The sequence below is a fragment of the Pseudomyrmex gracilis genome, unplaced genomic scaffold (genome assembly GCF_002006095.1).
Source record: "Pseudomyrmex gracilis isolate BER0280 unplaced genomic scaffold, ASM200609v1 scaffold_543, whole genome shotgun sequence".
NCBI lineage: Eukaryota > Metazoa > Arthropoda > Insecta > Hymenoptera > Formicidae > Pseudomyrmex > Pseudomyrmex gracilis.
The window spans coordinates 21311-39656 of record NW_018021127.1 but is presented as its reverse complement, the minus strand read 5'-3'; the positions used below and the strand labels follow the sequence as shown (position 1 = coordinate 39656).

General features: G+C 34.4%; 6 protein-coding genes across 6 annotated transcripts; all 6 read left to right on the top strand.

Annotated features, from left to right (window-relative positions):
- Positions 1 to 269: 269 nt before the first annotated feature.
- Positions 270 to 1547, top strand: LOC109861017 (odorant receptor 85c-like). The gene is made up of 2 exons (XM_020440492.1): positions 270 to 792; positions 1059 to 1547. Exons 1-2 carry the CDS (start codon positions 333 to 335, stop codon positions 1412 to 1414), a joined length of 816 nt encoding a protein of 271 aa, XP_020296081.1. The 5' UTR covers positions 270 to 332; the 3' UTR covers positions 1415 to 1547.
- A 790-nt stretch (positions 1548 to 2337) lies between these two features.
- LOC109861027 lies at positions 2338 to 3857 on the top strand. The gene is made up of 2 exons (XM_020440503.1): positions 2338 to 3081; positions 3369 to 3857. Exons 1-2 carry the CDS (start codon positions 2884 to 2886, stop codon positions 3855 to 3857), a joined length of 687 nt encoding a protein of 228 aa, XP_020296092.1. The 5' UTR covers positions 2338 to 2883.
- Positions 3858 to 4753: 896 nt separating this feature from the next.
- On the top strand, positions 4754 to 5411 carry LOC109861026 (odorant receptor 13a-like). Its single transcript, XM_020440502.1, has 2 exons — positions 4754 to 4973; positions 5071 to 5411. Exons 1-2 carry the CDS (start codon positions 4754 to 4756, stop codon positions 5409 to 5411), a joined length of 561 nt encoding a protein of 186 aa, XP_020296091.1.
- Positions 5412 to 7596: 2185 nt separating this feature from the next.
- Positions 7597 to 8993, top strand: LOC109861025 (odorant receptor 30a-like). Its single transcript, XM_020440501.1, has 3 exons — positions 7597 to 8059; positions 8264 to 8497; positions 8586 to 8993. Exons 1-3 carry the CDS (start codon positions 7597 to 7599, stop codon positions 8924 to 8926), a joined length of 1038 nt encoding a protein of 345 aa, XP_020296090.1. The 3' UTR covers positions 8927 to 8993.
- Positions 8994 to 10964: 1971 nt separating this feature from the next.
- LOC109861024 lies at positions 10965 to 13379 on the top strand. Its single transcript, XM_020440500.1, is given in 4 exon segments — positions 10965 to 11105; positions 12040 to 12523; positions 12730 to 12954; positions 13039 to 13379. Coding segments are annotated over 4 exon segments (1191 nt in total).
- A 1352-nt stretch (positions 13380 to 14731) lies between these two features.
- On the top strand, positions 14732 to 17140 carry LOC109861023. The gene is made up of 4 exons (XM_020440498.1): positions 14732 to 14875; positions 15181 to 15652; positions 16472 to 16702; positions 16800 to 17140. Exons 1-4 carry the CDS (start codon positions 14732 to 14734, stop codon positions 17138 to 17140), a joined length of 1188 nt encoding a protein of 395 aa, XP_020296087.1.
- Positions 17141 to 18346: the final 1206 nt, after the last annotated feature.

Here is an 18346-nt window from a genome sequence, read left to right as displayed (position 1 = left end):
TATTATATATATAAATTATAATAAATTTTATATATAATTTATATATAATTTATATATATAAAAATTAACTTTTCCGTCCTGAAAACGAAAGAAATAAACTCTGCGAGTAATCATCTCAGATTGTTCTCGCGACAACGCTCGTGATGGAGATCCAACTCTCCTGCGAAGACTCCTCCGAGGATCCGATTGACACCTACGTGGTGACCGCGAGCGCTATGCTGGTGGTCGTCAAACTCGTCTTTTTGCGGACGCAACGATCCAATCTCTCCGTCAACATATCTCACGTCATTCGGGACTGGTGCGGCGTCGATAACGCGAGATCGCGCGAGATCATGATCCGGTACGCGCGCATGGCGAGAACGATATCTCTGTCGCTGTTTTATTCCGGTTTCTTCGCCTTCACGTTGTACATGCTGCGACTTCTGCCCGTTCTGAACGCCAACGAGAGACCGTCCTACCTGCCCACGTCCTGCGTCTTCGAGTCCGTTTCCAATCTGCAATATGCGCTCGTCACGTTGTACCAGGTGATTCAGTTGTTCATTGCTTACGCCGGAAATTGTTGCACGGAGGGAATGTTCGTCGGTGTCACGCTCCATCTGTGCGGACAGCTCGAACTGTTGATGATCGGTTTTCGGCAAATCGATCGGCGCAGGCACGAGAAAACCAGCCTCGTCGAGGACCTCGTTGTCAGACATCGAGAACTGTTAGGACTCGCGGAAACGATCGAGGACACCTACAACATAATTATTTTGACTCAAATCTTCACTAGCGCCATTCTGATATGCGTGACAGGTGAGTTGACGATTAATTTGTTTGTACACAATATTATTCCGTACGTAGAGAAAAATGTGTTGATTAATATATTTAAAAATTTATTTCGAGATAATTTTTATTATTTACAAGAGAATTATCTCTGTTGTTCGACGTGTCGCAGTTTTAACTCGCGTTTAAGTCAAACTCAAGTCAGAAATGTTTTTACTCGTTTACTGAAACGTCTAGTTTGCGTCCTGCGAATGAGAAAGATTAATTCAGATAAGAAAATATATATTGATTAAAAGGCTTCGGACTCATCGAGTCATTGCACATTCACGACACAGTCATGACGGTGAAGAGCGTTGTGGTGATGATCGTCATGCTGCTGCAATCCTTCTTGTATTCGTACGCGGGCGACAACCTGAGAGATCAGAGCGAGGCGCTGTCCTTCGCCGTTTACGACAGCAACTGGTGCGACTTCCCGCCCAACGAGATAAGAGATCTGACATTTATCATGATAAAGACGAACGCGCCTATTCGACTTACCGCCGGAAAGTTTTTCTATGTCACGCGTGCTACTTTTACAGATATTCTGAAAACCGCGGTGTCTTACCTGTCCGCGTTGCGAGTTATGATCGAGAAACAACGAACGGAAACTTAGCACAGTCGCAATATGATTATATTCTTCAAAGAAAGTACTTATAGAAGTCACAAAATCCTCTTTTGCGTACAAGGAAACTAATTGTATGATGTAAAATTGTTTCAAATAAGAATTAATCAATGAATCGCAAAAATAAAACGCTAATTAACTGTTTTATTACGTGAGAGTAAATTAAAAAATTCATAATATCTAATAAGATTTACAAAAACATTATATACAAAAATATCAATTGATTAGAACAATCAATATTAAATTGAGGATCTCCTCAGGCTCATGAAGTTTATTAAACTTAATAAATGAATAAATAATTAGTCTTAAAGAGCCGTTCGCAGGATGTTGGGCGGAAAATATGTCTTATATGTGTGTACACATATATAAGTAAATTCACGTTTTTCCACGTGTGTTTTTCGAATTGAAATTTCAATTCTTAAATTCATATAGGATGCTAGTTTTGCATCTTATATATAATAGACCCCGAATACCCCCTCCTTCTAATTGATTTAAAATATTGCGAAAAAATTTCAATTTGAAAAACACACGTGAAAAACGTGAATTTACTTATATATGTGTACACACATATAAGACATATTTTCCGCACAACATCCTGCAAACGGCTCTTTAAGACTAATTATTTATTCATTTATTCGATTGATTAGATTTCATAAATTAAAAGTATTTTTTAAGTTAAAAAACAAAACTAAGAAAATGTTAAATTAATGTAAATTCAATTATATGTAATTGTAATGTGCTATTAATTTAATTACAATTTTTAGATTAAATTTAAAAAAGTAAGAAAATAAAAATATAAAGATAACAAACTTAAGGTGTAAAAGTCAACTAAATTAAAAGTAATTAATTTTACATGGTTATTTTTTCGACTTGGAAGAATTTTTCAGAATGTCTTTCAGTGATATATAGTTTTTGCTTACTAGAGTGATTCTTGTTAGGAAATGACAACTTTGTGATCTACGACATATACGAAAATGAAAGTAAGTGTATTTTTTATGCATAATTCTCATTATACTTATCACACGTGTGATCAATTACAGTGTCGATCGAAAAATTGTATCCGACTTGAACCGTGCGCAATCGTGTTTCTCTTGTCGTATCCAATTGAGATTGTGATCGATTGACGCAACACTCTGCCGTGTTCGTTTTTATTTTGTGCGTGCGTCTGGGTTCTCCCCAACACACACGCGTACGCGTTCGGTTGCGTTCGGTTTCGTGCAGTTTTATCAAGAAACTGTACGCGAAGTACCGTGCGTCATTACAAGGAAACATCGCGACATAAATTCTTCAGAAGCAATAAGAACTTCGTAAAAACTCAAATACCGTGTATTTCGGTGATAATGCGATAACAACATAAAGAGAGTTAAAAGACGCGAGAGATGATAAGCGGGTATAAGATATCTCGAGTTTTCCGCTCGGTTGAATAAAAAATAATTCGCGAACTGTCAACGTTTCTGTCAATGTTCGGAGCGTCTTCTCGTCGTCGGCATCGCTTACATCGTCATTACATCGATCCGATGGCGAGTAAAGAATGGAATGATGACATTGCATACGCGATGAATCATGTAAAATGGATGACGTGGCCGGTAGGTTTCTGGCCGCTACAGGTTTACGATACGTTTTCGCTAATACGATGCATTTGGTCTATTGTGGCCTCGGTACGTATATATTTTCTTGGGTTACAACTTGTTGCTGAGTCACACGCGCGATGAGTTCGCAACAAGTTCGCTGATAAAACAATTTCCGAGCGGACAGAGTGTGCGATATTGTTTACGATATCTACTATTCACATTTGCGGATATAAATTTTTTACATAAAAAATTATTTAATATATACATGTTAATAATAATTTCGACAGAGATCTCTGTCGCGAAACAATAAAATTTACTTCACGAAAAAAAAAACACTACGTTTTTCGTATTAACATAATTCATCACATCAACAGGCTTTAATGTCGATATTGCCTACGCTTGAAATTTACTTCGGCTGCACCAACCCGGAGAAGAACACAGACTGCATCATGTTTATTTCCGCCGGAATTATGGGAGTGGCGAAGAACACGTGTTTTCGAATTTACTTAAAGAACTTGACGAGCAACTACGTCTCCGTCGTGAAAGATTATCAAACCGTCAAAGATCCGAGCGATTTGTCCGTTATGAAAAAACACACTCACCTAGGAAGACTTTTGTTCTATTTTATGACTACGTTCTCATTTCCGAGCTGCATGTTGTACATATTGATTCCCTTAATGATTAACAGAGAATATCTGAATACCGTGACCAACAGAACCATGCTGATATATCCGGTTCCGGCGGAGTGCGGTATGGATCATCTCTATCCTTCGAGAATCATGTACAAAATTCTTTACTTCTTCGTTGGTTTCGCGCTACTTTCTTCGAATCAGGCGAATATCGGTAATAGTTCTATTTTTTGACTGTAAGATAAATGTTCCAGCATCCGAACAATAATGCAAATTTCTCAGTCATATTTTGTGTATCTTAATTTTTAATATAATTAAGAACAAACATTTTTATCGTAAAGTATAAAAATTTATCAACATTAAGTGAAATAATGATTACATAACATTGAAAGTTATTACACCGAAAAAATTGTATTCTTGTTTTGAGGATATCCCACTTACTTTAAGTATATTTTATAATTATTTATATATTTACTAAAATAGGCGCTAAGAAGAGTTTCTTATTTTAAGAGGAAAATCCTCTAAATAGTAATATTGATAAGAATATATATTGATTAGAATATAAAAAGCCTCTATAGAAAAACATATATATCTCACTATCGAAAAAGACTATATTCTTAAATTAAAAATATATTCTTAAATAAAGAATATATTCTTAATTTCAGAAGAATATCATCTAAAATCTTTAAGAAGATTTTTTAAGTATAAAATCTTCTACTTACGAGAATATAATTTTTTCGGTGTAGTTATAAATGCATTTTAAATTGTCCGCTTACTGGGACATTTGCGCATTTTCGTATTTTTATTAAAATAAATACATCTAATTCAGAAAGTTATTAATAAGTTTGTTGTTTCAGTTTTCAATAATTGATCGCGTCAACTCGTGATAAAATAAAAATTGTTTACATTTTATGATACTTTTATACACATTAAATCAGTAGATATTTCGCCGCTATTCCGAATACCGGGACATTTTACTTTACGATAATGCATTACTCGTTGATAAATTGCTATCAATAGTCGGCTTCTTGATTTATGTAATATGTACATATATTTATGATAAATATTATGTGATAAACTATATAGCTTTTTGTTTTTTTTTTTTTTTTTTTTACAAAGGCATCGACGTTATGTTTCTCGGTACAGCGTTGCATCTTTGCGGCCAGATGAAGATTCTGAATTCCAAATTCGCCGATTGCTTCGTTGGAAAATCGCACAACCACGATAGCTTCAATACACTAGTCGAGAGACACATCTACTTAATAAACAGAGCCAAAGAACTCATCGAGACGGTCAATTTCTTCTTGCTGGTGAAATTGTTTATTATGAGTATTCTTTTGTGCATAATGGGTAAATATATCTTCGTATACATCGCGCGTATATATCGCAGTTTTGTAAAACCTGACAAAAGTGTCGACGTGTTCTACGCAAGTGCAAAATCTTTCAGGATTTCAGTGCATCTTAGCGCTGCAAGTGAACAACTATATAATAGTGTGGAAAAGTTTGATGGTGCTGTGTTCCTTTCTGACGCAACTCACGCTTTATTGTTTCACCGGGGAATATCTTAAATCCCAGATGGAAAAAGTAGCGACTTCTATTTACCAAAGCGTGTGGTACGAATTTCCTGAACAAGTGAAGAAGAGCATAATCTTCGTCATTATGAGAAGAGAATCTTCCGTCTCGTTGCAAGCTGGAAATTTTATTTTCGTCAATCTGGAGACTTACATGAGCATTCTGAAGACCTCTCTTTCGTACATATCCGTACTACGCGTAATGATGGAGCCGTAAAATTGAATTAAAAAAAACAATAAAAAAACACAGAACATTTATATATTACATACAAACTATATAAATCGACAAGACTTAATATTTGCACACAAATAATTAAGTAAATATATATTATAATACTCTGAACTCTAGAAATAAACCTGTCTGTGCGGTATGTACAGTTCGTGTGCATACCTTCTCTTATCAGTTTGACAGTCTTGATAAATTTTATCTACACACAATCCACTTATCTATTTTACGTATTTTCTCTCTTAAATAGTTTCAATTTTATTCTATTTGTTTAATTTGGTAATCAAAACAATTGTTAAAACAATTGTTTTAAAATGGATATATTGATGATAAATTAAAATAAATAAATTCATAGTTGCGATACTTCAAATTAATTTAATAATAACAAGTAAAATGGAGAAAACTTGTATATTTAATATTAATTACAACTTACAATTAGTTGGAGCGCGTAGCATTTCGTTTATCTTTATCGTATGGCGCGGACTCGGAGCTTCTCTCTCGCTTCTCAGTTGTACGTCTTAAGATCGACTCTGTTTTCGAATGTATCGATTGATTCGTCCGATAATCGATAAATATCTTAGAGGGAGAGACAACAGAAAATATTCGTCACCTCGAGTCGCGCCATCGTACAAACTCGCTATGAAAGTTATTATCGGCCGTTGAATTCGAAAGTTAGAGTAACAGAAAATATACAATATAATTTACTCTCTTACACAACAATGTAAAAGTACCTAATTATACTCACTCGTAGATAGTTACAAATTATGTTAATTTTTGTTTGCGATAGTATGTCAACTGATAAAAATTGTCAACGGACAAACGTACAAACGCGCAAAGAAAAATACATTCAGGTACGGTGACGACAAATATTTCTTTATACAAAACGAAGAAATGGAGCATGACAAAAAACGTTGTAGACTAGAACATTTGTAACACAAATGTTTTGAGTCACAATTTTGCATAAAAGTTTAGTTCCATGTATTTACCATAATACAAGTGTGTGTTGCAGCTTACGGAGGCGACTGATAAGCGGGTATAGGTTTCGAGTGAATAAGAAATGATTTGGAATATATGCATATCTGTTACACGTTGTTGCACATATATTCTGTCGGCGCGTACGGACCGCATCATCGGCTAAATGGATCGGTTATGGTCATTACATCGACCACCACCACCACATGGCGAGCGAACGATGGAAGGACGATATCGCATACGCGATGAACTACGTCAAATTGATATCGTGGCCGATCGGCGTTTGGCCGCTTCAAGTTTATAACAATTTTTCGATAATACGATGTCTCTGGGGTATTTTTTCCGCGGTACGCATTTCTTCAGTTCGATACCGTTGCTCATTCATGTTCGATCGTTCGAGGATGTAGGTAAAACTTTTGCGTATAAACGACATTGTGCGCGTCCAGATAAAAACTTCGTTATCTCGAGATGAAAAATACCGAAGTATCTAATCTTTGTGACGTCCGATAGGGTCGCTTTGCTGTTGAATACATAAAACTTTGTTTTTTTTTTTCAACCGTAGTAACGTCTGAACGTAGAAATGTCTAATGTAAAATAATAATTCAATCAACAAAATTTTTGTTAAATCAAATGTAATAAAGTAACAATAAAACCGCTCGAGGTAATAACAAATTAAAATTTAAAAACACAATTATACAAGGTCTGTATCGAGCTCAAATGGTTCTTATTAGAGCTCCATTATTCTTATTCAATTTTGTTAAATTGTTATAAACTTATCGATAAGCGTAAAACAGCTTTTTCTCGGATTATTTATGCATTTGTTGACGGGTTTTATTCTCAGGACACAATTGACTATATATTTTATATTGATAGTCGCGCATGTGATCGGTAGATGTTATTTAAATAAATTTCTAGAAAATGTTTTAGCACATGCGCGTGTAATGATCACGAATATGTAATGATCCTGTCGAATTGTTACAACGGTTAGCTTTTTTTTTTCTTTTTTTTAAGAGGGGAAATGTCCGCGCACGCCCTGATCCCTTGGGGAGGACCAGGGTAGTGTGGGACTCGAACCCGCTAAAACCCCTCTATGGTCCTCAAGCACGCTATGAGGGAGAGCCTGGAAAGCCAAAGAGGCTATTACTTCCCGACTCGCAACGGTTAGCTAAAAAAAATTTATTAATTACATTTAACACAGAGTACGATGGTGTTGTTATGTTCGACCGAGATGTTATTGGGCTGCACCGTCACGGAGAAAAACATAGAATGTCTCATGCTTATCTGCTGCGGAACTCTCGGCGTGACCAAGACGATACTGTTTCGCATTTACGCGAAGAACTTGACGGATAATTACAGCTCCGCCGTGAACGACTACAAGACGATCAAAAATCCGAGAGATTATTTCATCATGCGAAGACACACTTACATAGGGAAATTACTGTTCTGTTGTTTGCTGGGCTCGTCTTACTTCAGCTGTTTCATAATTGCAGCAATTCCTGTTTTGGGCGGCGTCAAAACCGATCAGAATGTCACCAACGAGACCGTATTTGAGTACATTGTACCTTCGACTTGCGCTCTGGAATATTTTCGGATTCCGACAAGCATGCGCACAATCGTTCTTATTGTCCAAACGCTTGCGTTATTTACAACGTGCAACACTTATATGGGTAACGCTGTTTTTTGTTTTTATTTTTTACAGCTCGTTTCTCCAGCTGATCAATGTTATATTTATTCCCGTGATTTTTTTTTCGCGTGTGCAGCTATTTTATTGCCGTGTTTTCATCAAGAGTTTTACTCTCATTGTTTAATAATAACGCGTCAATGTATTTTTGTATTCTTTTTGGTATTTTTTATTTGTGATTGTTTTTTTCTTTGCAAAGGTAACGACACCTTATTCCTCAGTATAGTATTGCATCTTTGCGGCCAGATAAAGATTCTAAATCGCAAATATGTCGATCTTGATGGCACAAGTTCGCACGATCGATTGATCGCGTTAATTAAAAGGCACATCTACCTGATACGTAAGGCGAACAAACTTTCCGAGACTATCAATATCGCCTTGCTGATGCAATTGTTTCTTCTGAGCATAATCTTGTGTATATTGGGTAAGTCGTGACAGTTTGTTTTTTTTGTCGCAAAATGTTTCGCAAAAATCTTGCGCGTTTCAAAAATCAACTGTTTTTTTTTTTTCAGGATTTCAACTTATTCTTGCGATAAAATTAAACAACGTTATTGTAATAGGAAAAAGTTTGATAATGATTTTCGCCTTCGTTGCGCAATTAAGTCTGTACAGTTTTATCGGTGATTATCTGATCTCGCAGATGGAAGAAATAGCACTTTCCGTTTATCAAAGCGCTTGGTACAAGTTGTCGGAGAATACGAAGAGAAACGTGATATTTGTCATAATGCGACGAGAATTTCCCGTTGCGTTGAAAGCCGGAAATTTCATTATGGTAAATCTGTCGACGTATATGAACATCTTGAAGACGTCTCTTTCGTATCTGTCTGTACTTCGCGTAATGATAGAAACGTAAGAGCGCAAATACAGACGCAAAAAATTCCAGAGATTCTGCAAACTACTATAATAACGACAAAAAGTAATGTCTTTGTACACCGATGATATCTTGTTCATACAGATGTATCTTCATCTTCGTATCGATATCGAAAGTCACCAGATGTTCCGAGTTAGTTCATTTCTCTGGATAATTAAAATATAAAGAACCAAAAGAGAAAGAGTTTGATTCAAAATATCTTGTGACCGCCGATATCTGAAGAGATGTACGAACATCGATGTGCGCACACAAACGATAAATAATCGAATATGAGAATAAAATATTGTACCGTGTGTGAAAGCAAGATTTTACACAAAGTGTCTAAATTTTTTTTTATCAAAGCAAAAAAGTAGGTGGATCAGGTTAATTAAAACAAAAAAGTCACGTGCTATTTTTTTAAATTCGCAATATTTATTAAACGTTAATTAATTAAAGAAACTTTCAGGCTCTCCAAATTCTAATAAGAAAATTACAAAATGAAGTCATACGAGCCGCTTTTGCAGGATGTTATGCAGAAATATATAATATATATAGTTTTTTTCGCAATATTTTAAAAATTAGTTGGGGGGGAATTCGGAGTCTATCATATATGTGATGCAAAAATAGCATCCTATATGAATTTAAGAATTGTATTTTCAATTCAAAAATTTCACTTGTAATTTACACGTGGTTACATATATACACCGCGAAAAAATTTATATTCTCGTAAGTAGATTTTATACTTAAAAAATCTTCTTAAAGATTTTAGATGACATTCTTCTGAAATTAAGAATATATTCTTAATTTAAGAATATAGTCTTTTTCGATAGTGAGATATATATGTTTTTCTATAGAGGCTTTTTATATTCTAATCAGTATATATTCTTATCAATATCACTATTTAGAAGATTTTCTTCTTAAAATAAGAAACTCTTCTTGGCGCCTATTTTAGTATAAAATATACTTAAAGTAAGTAGGATATCCTCAAAACAAGAATACAATTTTTTTGATGTACATATACATATGTGTATACATATATATATACTACATATATATATTTCTACTTACTACATATATATATTTCTGCATAACATCCTGCAAAAGCGGCTCGTATGACTTCATTCTGTAATTTTCTTATTAGTTAAATAATTAATATGAGAGCGAATGAGCGCGTGGAAAGCGACGGATTCTATGTGTGAAATCATGTGATGTTTAAAAAATCAATATCAGCTGATAACGGGAAGGCGTGTGCCGCACGTCGCTCGCTGAGTTATTCCGCCTCTCGTTTCTCTTTTGAAGGATTGAAAATCACATGATTCTGTCACACGTCCACGAGGAGTTTCAACCGATGGCTTTCTTTTTATACGCGCTCGAATTAATTAATATTTTAATAACCGTTGCAACTTTTTGCAAAATCACACACGACTCTTTTCTGTTTGGATCCACCTTTACACTTATGTCACAAAGTTTCAGACCTTGTACATAAAGTTACGTTGACAATATCTTGTCAGTTTAGATTTCAAAGTATAAATACGTTAACAACACTTACATATATAAAACCACGTACCTATAATATATTCTTCACTTTTGAACAATGTGTTCTTTAATACTTTTTTTACTTAAAAATGTGACGTCTCAAGACACTGTTGAAACGAAATAAAAAACGACAACTCTGGCGTTGAGAGAAAGAAAAACGGTTAGGTTTTCTAATCTAATCAACGAAATTTGCGTGCGAAGAAGAACAAGAGATAGATCACGAAGCGGCAATTTTCGAACTGGAACGTCGGATATTTTGCACGTTACCCGAAATTTAATTCCGCGTAACAGCTTTAGTTCGCGACGGTTTAGAAACAACGCTTCAATATTGTACTATCGAGCGTGATGATAAGCGGGTATATAAGTTTTCGAACTGAATAAGGGATGATTCGGAAATGCACAAATGATACGTCGATACACGTCGATTTGCACATTACGCAATCGACATGCCGAGCGAATCATCATTCGCTATCGGAAATCAGTCAAAGTCATTACGTCGATCATCATGGCAAGTAAACGATGGAACAGCGACATTGCATACGCGATGAACCACGTTAAACTGTTAGCGTGGCCGATCGGTGTCTGGCCGCTTCAAGTTTATAACGTGTTTTCGTTGATACGATGCACATGGGCTACTTTTTCCACGGTAGGCATTTTTTCGCAGTTCTTGATCTTGTTCGCTCGTTCACATTCGATCGTTCGAGAAAGCAGATAAAATAACTTTCACGCGAACGATGTTGCGCTCGCGACGCTAAAAAGTTTCAATATCGCACGAATATCAAGTGTCAAAATTGCATATTGGTAGATGCATTTTGTTAAATATTAATTATTAGTTTCTTGGAAGTAATAATATTCAGCGAAATTCAGTTAAATTCACGAAATCGTGTAACAAGTCAGTAAAAAACTTATTGCAATAACAAACACGCTTTTTCCGTCAAATCAACTGTGCAATTTGTCAATGATAGGGTAAAAGACTCAATTACCGTCACCTGAATAATAAACTCTGGCGTTGGCGAATTGTTTTTACTATTTATTTATCAAAAACATGTGTTTTCCTTCTTATCTGGTATTATTCGATGTCTCTAATATAAGGAACAAAATAATACCGTCTCTCAAAATCTCTATTTTTTTATTTATAAATTTAATAATTAAAAAAGAACGATGCGAAGGCTATTACTGTCACCCCTAAAATGAAAGAAATGAGACAAGAATGTTGAGTGCTGGATTTTTCATTATATCAATTGCACTTAAAATTCTATGTTAGATTTTTTTTTTCATGCATAACTTTTTAGAATTTATTTAATATTTTAAATAAAATAGCTTAGGGTGACAGTAATTGGGCAGGTGACAGTAATTGGGTCTTTTACCCTATCCATGCGCACAGCCTAACTTAAACACACGTGATATGGTAGTATAAACAAAAGTGATTCTATTATAGATATTATTTAAAATACTCTCTCTCTCTCTCTCTCTCTCTCTCTCTTTCCGCAAAATACAAGTAACAATATGCTGAAAAAGATACGTCGATATTGCACACAATAGAAGTTTACCGAATAGAAGTGTAGCATACTTATATACAGGTGTTAACACAGACTTCACTAGTGTTGTTACCTCTCATCGAGATTTCCTTGGGCTGCACCGACACGGAGAAGAATATGGATCATTTCATGCTCATCTGCTGCGGAATTCTCGGCATAGTAAAGACGTTATCATTTCGCATTTACGCGAAGAACTTGATCGAGAATTACAACTCGGCCGTGACCGATTATCAGACTATCACAAATCCAAGAGATTATTCCATCATGCCAAAACATACTTACATCGGAAGATTATTGTTTTGTTCGTTGATGGGCTTCACTTACTTCAGCTGTCTCATGATGTCGGTGACTCCGTTTCTTGGTGGCGACAAGGATAATCAGAATGACATCGATAACGAGACCATGTTGGAATACACGTTACCTTCAGCTTGCGCATTGGAATATTTTCACACTCCGCAAAACATGCACACAATTATCTGTCTTTTCCAGACGATCGTGTTATTTACATCGTCTCACACCAACATGGGTAATATTTAGTTTTACTTCTGTGTTGTTTTTTTTTTTTTTTTTTTTTGTATGCTTGGTAATTTTATACATCGTTTTTATGCGTAAAATAAGGAATGTTCCAATAAAAAAAAAAAAAAANAAATTGTAATGCACGCTATATTTTATTTCTCTTGTTTTCATTTTTTTACTAATTATACTTTTACTAATTATACTTTTTGCAAAGGTAAAACGATTCTTTGATTCTCAACATAACGTTGCATCTTTGCGGTCAGATAAAGATTCTGAACGCCAAATTTGTCGATTTTGACGACACGCACGACTACGATCGATTGAACACATTAATTAAAAGGCATATCTACTTGATACGCAAGGCCAAGAAACTTTCCGAAGCTGCCAATTTTGTATTTCTGACGCAATTGTCTCTCATAAGTATTATCCTATGCGTAATGGGTAAGTATTTATTATTGCATACATATATATATGTTTTGTAAAAAAAAAAAAAAATATATAAAAAGCTTACGGAAATGATTTCAGGATTTCAACTTATTCTCGCGATAAAAATGAACGACGTTGTTATAATAGGAAAGAGCTTAATGATACAGTGCGCCTTTTTATTCCAATTGTCTCTGTACAGTTTTATCGGCGACTACTTGATCTCGCAGATGGAAGAAATAGCAACTTCCGTTTATTAAAGCACTTGGTACACGTTTTCAAACCATTTGAAAAGAAACATCATCTTCGTTATGATGCGAATAAAATTTCCGGTCGCGTTTCAAGCTGGAAATTTCATCACGGTAAATCTGTCGACGTACATGAACATCTTGAAAACGTCTCTTTCTTATCTGTCTGTACTTCGTGTAATGCTGGATACGTAAGAAGCGAAATAAATCACGAACACAAAAACGATTAAAAGGATTTCACAAAGTATAATATCGATATACCGAAAAAATTGTATTCTTGTTTTGAGGATATCCCACTTACTTTAAGTATATTTTATACTAAAATAGACGCCAAGAAGAGTTTCTTATTTTAAGAGGAAAATCCTCTAAATAGTAATATTGATAAGAATATATACTGATTAGAATATATACTGATGGAATATATACTAATTAGATTTATATATAAATAATCAGTACGTAATCTATATATCTTTTGCATTAATAACGATATTTTGTAAGATTTTTTAAATAATTTTATTTTTATTACATTTTAAAGTGTCTCGTACATATTACCTATGTTTAATTTTTTATTTTTAATGATCATAATCTATATCTATATTTATATTCTTTTTAATTATTATTTTTATAATAAAATATAAACTAATACAGTATAATAATAATTATAACACTTATATTATTTTTAATTATTAAAAAAAAACAAAAAAAAACATATATCTCACTATCGAAGAAGACTATATTCTTAAATTAAGAATATATTCTTAAATAAAGAATATATTCTTAAATAAAGAATATATTCTTAAATAAAAAATATATTCTTAATTTCAGAAGAATATCATCTAAAATCTTTAAGAAGATTTTTTAAGTATAAAATCTTCTACTTACGAGAATATAATTTTTTCAGTGTAGTATCGATCGAAGTAACATTTGTATACACAAACATAATAACTAGTCGAACAGTAGTAGTTACAGTATAGTGAAAAAACTTTCTATGCTTCAAAAGCGACGGCGATAATATATTAGTTAAATATTAGTTAAATATTTTTAATATTTCATTACAGTTCACATTTCAGGCAAATTATAGAAATAACACTTACCATTCTTCCTCGCACGTGTAAATCATATATTTATTATTACATTCTCACTGGTAAACATACTTTAATACTTTTTACTCGAAACAATGTCAGAATTGTTGAAATGAGATAAAAGCAGCTCGCGCGTTGCGAGAGAAATAGTTTTCTCTGACAACGAAATGTTTGCGGAAGAAAAAGGAATATAGATCGCGAGAAGCGTCGATTTTCAAACCGGAATATTCTCGTCGGGAAATTCTTACCTATAATTTTGCATAAAAAAGTTAGTTTCGTGAGTTTTTGGATAATGCTTTAACAATGTGCTATCGGAGAAGCTTATGAGAGGGTATAAGTTATGGAAAATGATTCACGGAATACACGCAGCACGCAGCGTCGATATATGTCGCTTTGTATTTGTATTATGCCGACATACGGATCGTATCGTCTGCTATTGAACTCATTACATCGACCCGCCAAACTATGACGAGCGAACAACGATGGAACAACGATATCGCGTACGCGATGATCCACGTCAAATTGATAGCGTGGACGATCGGTGTTTGGCCGCTTCAAGTTTATGACATCTTTTCGCTAATACGATGCGCCTGGGGTATATTTTCCGCGGTAGGCATTTTTTCTCAGTTCGCTCATTCACATTCGATCGTTCAAAGAAATAGAAGAGAAAAACAAGTTCTATGCGCGTAAAGATACACGATATCGCGCATCCGACTAAAAATCCATAAAATACCAAACTCTGAATTGCTTGTTTCTATTTTTTTTGCTTATGCAAGTAACAGTTTAGTATTGTTCAAATGTCAAATAATTTTCTACATACATTGTGTGTTTTTACCGCACAAAAAAATAAAATGTCGTGTGTCGCACAATGAAAAGTTATACGCCACAAAAGCGCGTTGCTTGTATATTGACAGGCTCTGATGGTGTTTTTACCTTCTGTCGAAATTTATCTGGGCTGCACCGACGCGGAAAAAAACACGGACTGTCTCATGCTTATCTGCTGCGGGATTCTCGGTGTGATCAAAATAACGTCTTTTCGCATTTACGCGAATAATTTGACGAACAATTACTGCTCCGCGGTGAACGACTATCAAACCGTCAAACATCCGAGATATTATTCCATCATGCGAAAACACACTTACGTAGGAAAATTGCTGTGTTGCTCCATGATGAGCTTCTCTTACTTCAGCTGTTTCATGTACGCGTTAATTCCGTTCTTGGGTGGCGACAGATTTAATCAGAGTGTCGCAACGAACGAGACCGCGTTGGAATATACGTTGCCATCAGCTTGCGCTGTGAAATACTTTCACGTTCCGACGAGCATGTATACAATTATTTGCCTCTTCCAGACTGTTGCGATATTTACCGCGACTACTGCTAACAGCGGTAATAGTTTGTATATTTTATATTTATTTCTATCGTGTGTATATATTGTCTATTCTTTCTCGCGAATCTTAATTCATTTTTACGCGCGTGATGTTTCGCGTCGCTTTTATACACCGAAAAAATTGTATTCTTGTTTTGAGGATATCCCACTTACTTTAAGTATATTTTAGTATAAAAACTTTTATACTAAAATATACTTAAAGAGTACTTTATAAAAGAATAAAGAATATATTCTTTATTTAAGAATATATTTTTAATTTAAGAATATAATCTTTTTCGATAGTGAGATATATATATGTTTTTCTATAAAGGCTTTTTATATTCTAATCAGTATATATTCTTATCAATATTACTATTTAGAGGATTTTTCTCTTAAAATAAGAAACTCTTCTTGGCGCCTATTTTAGTATAAAATACTTTAATAAGTACTTTATAAAGTACTTTATAAGTTTCTTATTTTAAGAGGAAAATCCTCTAAATAGTAATATTGATAAGAATATATACTGATTAGAATATAAAAAGTCTCTATATAGAAAAACATATATATCTCACTATCGAAAAAGACTATATTCTTAAATTAAGAATATATTCTTAAAAAAATAAAGAATATATTCTTAATTTCAGAAGAATGTCATCTAAAATCTTTAAGAAGATTTTTTTTAAGTATAAAATCTTCCACTTACAAGAATATAATTTTTTCGGTGTAGAAGGAAATAATGTAAACGTAAAGATGCGGTATGCAGATTTTTTTCTTTTCTCACTTTCATTATTCGGCATGATACCGGTGTATAATATCGATACGATTTCTCTTTACTAAAGGTAACGACGCTTTGTTCCTCAACATAACGTTGCATCTTTGCGGCCAAATAAAGATTTTGTGCACCAAACTCGTTGACTTCGATGTTGCCAATTTGCGCGACTGCGATCGATTGAATATATTGATTAAAAGACACATCCACTTGATAAACAAGGCCAGAGAACTTTCCGATACCGTCAGTTTTGCGTTGCTGGTGCAACTGTTCATTATGAGTATTCTGTTGTGCATAATGGGTAAGTGTATCACACAGAGTTTTATCGCGTTGTGACGAATTTTCTAAAAGTAAGTTGAAATTTGTACGGTTTTGAATAAATGTTGCTTTTTTTTCAGGATTTCAGTTTATTCTAGCGGTAAAAGTAAACAACGTCATTATGATAGGAAAGAGTTTGATAGTTCAGTGTTCCTTTCTGTCGCAACTGACTCTGTACAGTTTTATCGGCGATTATCTAAAATTTCAGATGGAAGAATTGGCGCAAGCTATTTATCAAAGTTCTTGGTACGAGTTTTCCGACAAATTCAGAAGAAACATGATCTTCGTCATTATGCGACGGGAATCCCCCGTCGCATTGCGAGCCGGAAATTTCATCATGGTAAACTTGTCCACGTATGTGAACATCTTGAAGACGTCTCTCTCGTATCTGTCTGTACTTCGCGTAATGGTAGAAACGTAAAACAATAAACTACAGAGTATCTAATTTAAGAAATTTTACACGCCGTGCAACTTCGACAAAAAGTTTAACAATTGTACACAAAAAAAAAGATCAACAGTTACCAGAATATAAGATATTAATTTACTGACTGTTGCGCTGATAACGTCTTATCAGGCGCAAAAGACGAATATGCAAACGTTGTCGTATACCTATAAATTACGTGTTTTTTTACATTTTCATTTCCAACCAGTTTACATTTTCGTTCGCTGAAAACGAAACAAAACGCAATTCGACACATATGATTTTTTTTTTTTTTCCGACGAGGAAGTTTCTGTGCGGGAAGAAAGAGTTGTTTACGAGATGCGCCAATTTCAAAACCGGAACACGTGTCACGCAATTTTTATGTAACTTGCAATTTCGCGTAAAAGCTTTTTGTTACGTGTGTTTTGTCGTAATGCGTTAACAGTGTATTATCAGTCATAGCTGATAAACGGGTATGTGGCTGCGGAAAGAATGCTTCGGAATGTACGCATTATGTGTCTAAAAATTATGTCGATTTACGGTCGTATCATCGAGCTGTCGGCAGTTTAGTTTTCTTAACAGTCATTACAGTCGATTCGAGTGGCACAAAAACAACAGAACGACGTGTATGCTGTTTAAACTATTATCGCGATAATCGTGCAATTTATGAATACTACACATTTGCTCGAATAATTTTCTGCATCTCTTTGTTTTTGTACACGTAAAGATATTTTGATAAATGAATCTCGAGCTAAATGAAAAAAAAAAAAAATAAATAAATAAATAAACATGAAAACATACACGTTGCTGACATATCGCATCGTCGGTTATTGGTGTCATCAGTTACAGTATCATTACCTCAATGGCGAGTGTACGTGCAATCGAATGAACAATGTTGCATGCGCGATGATTTTTTTCAAACTGCTAACGTGGTTCCCCGTCAGCGTTCGGCCCCACTTCAAGTTTATAACGTTTGTTCGTTAATACGACGCGTCTTTGCCGTCTATTGCGATATACAATCTTTTCCGACATCGATATGTTTTATTTTTTTAACGACGTAACCCGAGTCGAAATTTTGACTCTCTGATGAACCTCTCATTCTACTATATATAGGAGTTACGATAGTAAAGTAGGTTCAATTGCAAGGATAAAATTTGCTCCTACTTTCAACCTAAAAGTGTCACAAATTTCCATTTTCTCCAAGTT

Coding starts and splice junctions, on each gene's coding strand:
- LOC109861025 (XM_020440501.1), top strand. CDS start 7,597: ATGGTGTTGTTATGTTCGACCGAGATGTTATTGGGCTGCACCGTCACG. Junction 8,060..8,263: donor AACGTGCAACACTTATATGG/GTAACGCTGTTT, acceptor ATTGTTTTTTTC/TTTGCAAAGGTAACGACACC. Junction 8,498..8,585: donor CATAATCTTGTGTATATTGG/GTAAGTCGTGAC, acceptor TTTTTTTTTCAG/GATTTCAACTTATTCTTGCG.
- LOC109861026 (XM_020440502.1), top strand. CDS start 4,754: ATGTTTCTCGGTACAGCGTTGCATCTTTGCGGCCAGATGAAGATTCTG. Junction 4,974..5,070: donor TATTCTTTTGTGCATAATGG/GTAAATATATCT, acceptor AAAATCTTTCAG/GATTTCAGTGCATCTTAGCG.
- LOC109861023 (XM_020440498.1), top strand. CDS start 14,732: ATGACGAGCGAACAACGATGGAACAACGATATCGCGTACGCGATGATC. Junction 14,876..15,180: donor CCTGGGGTATATTTTCCGCG/GTAGGCATTTTT, acceptor GTATATTGACAG/GCTCTGATGGTGTTTTTACC. Junction 16,703..16,799: donor TATTCTGTTGTGCATAATGG/GTAAGTGTATCA, acceptor CTTTTTTTTCAG/GATTTCAGTTTATTCTAGCG.
- LOC109861017 (XM_020440492.1), top strand. CDS start 333: ATGATCCGGTACGCGCGCATGGCGAGAACGATATCTCTGTCGCTGTTT. Junction 793..1,058: donor CATTCTGATATGCGTGACAG/GTGAGTTGACGA, acceptor ATTGATTAAAAG/GCTTCGGACTCATCGAGTCA.
- LOC109861027 (XM_020440503.1), top strand. CDS start 2,884: ATGTTCGGAGCGTCTTCTCGTCGTCGGCATCGCTTACATCGTCATTAC. Junction 3,082..3,368: donor TTTGGTCTATTGTGGCCTCG/GTACGTATATAT, acceptor TCACATCAACAG/GCTTTAATGTCGATATTGCC.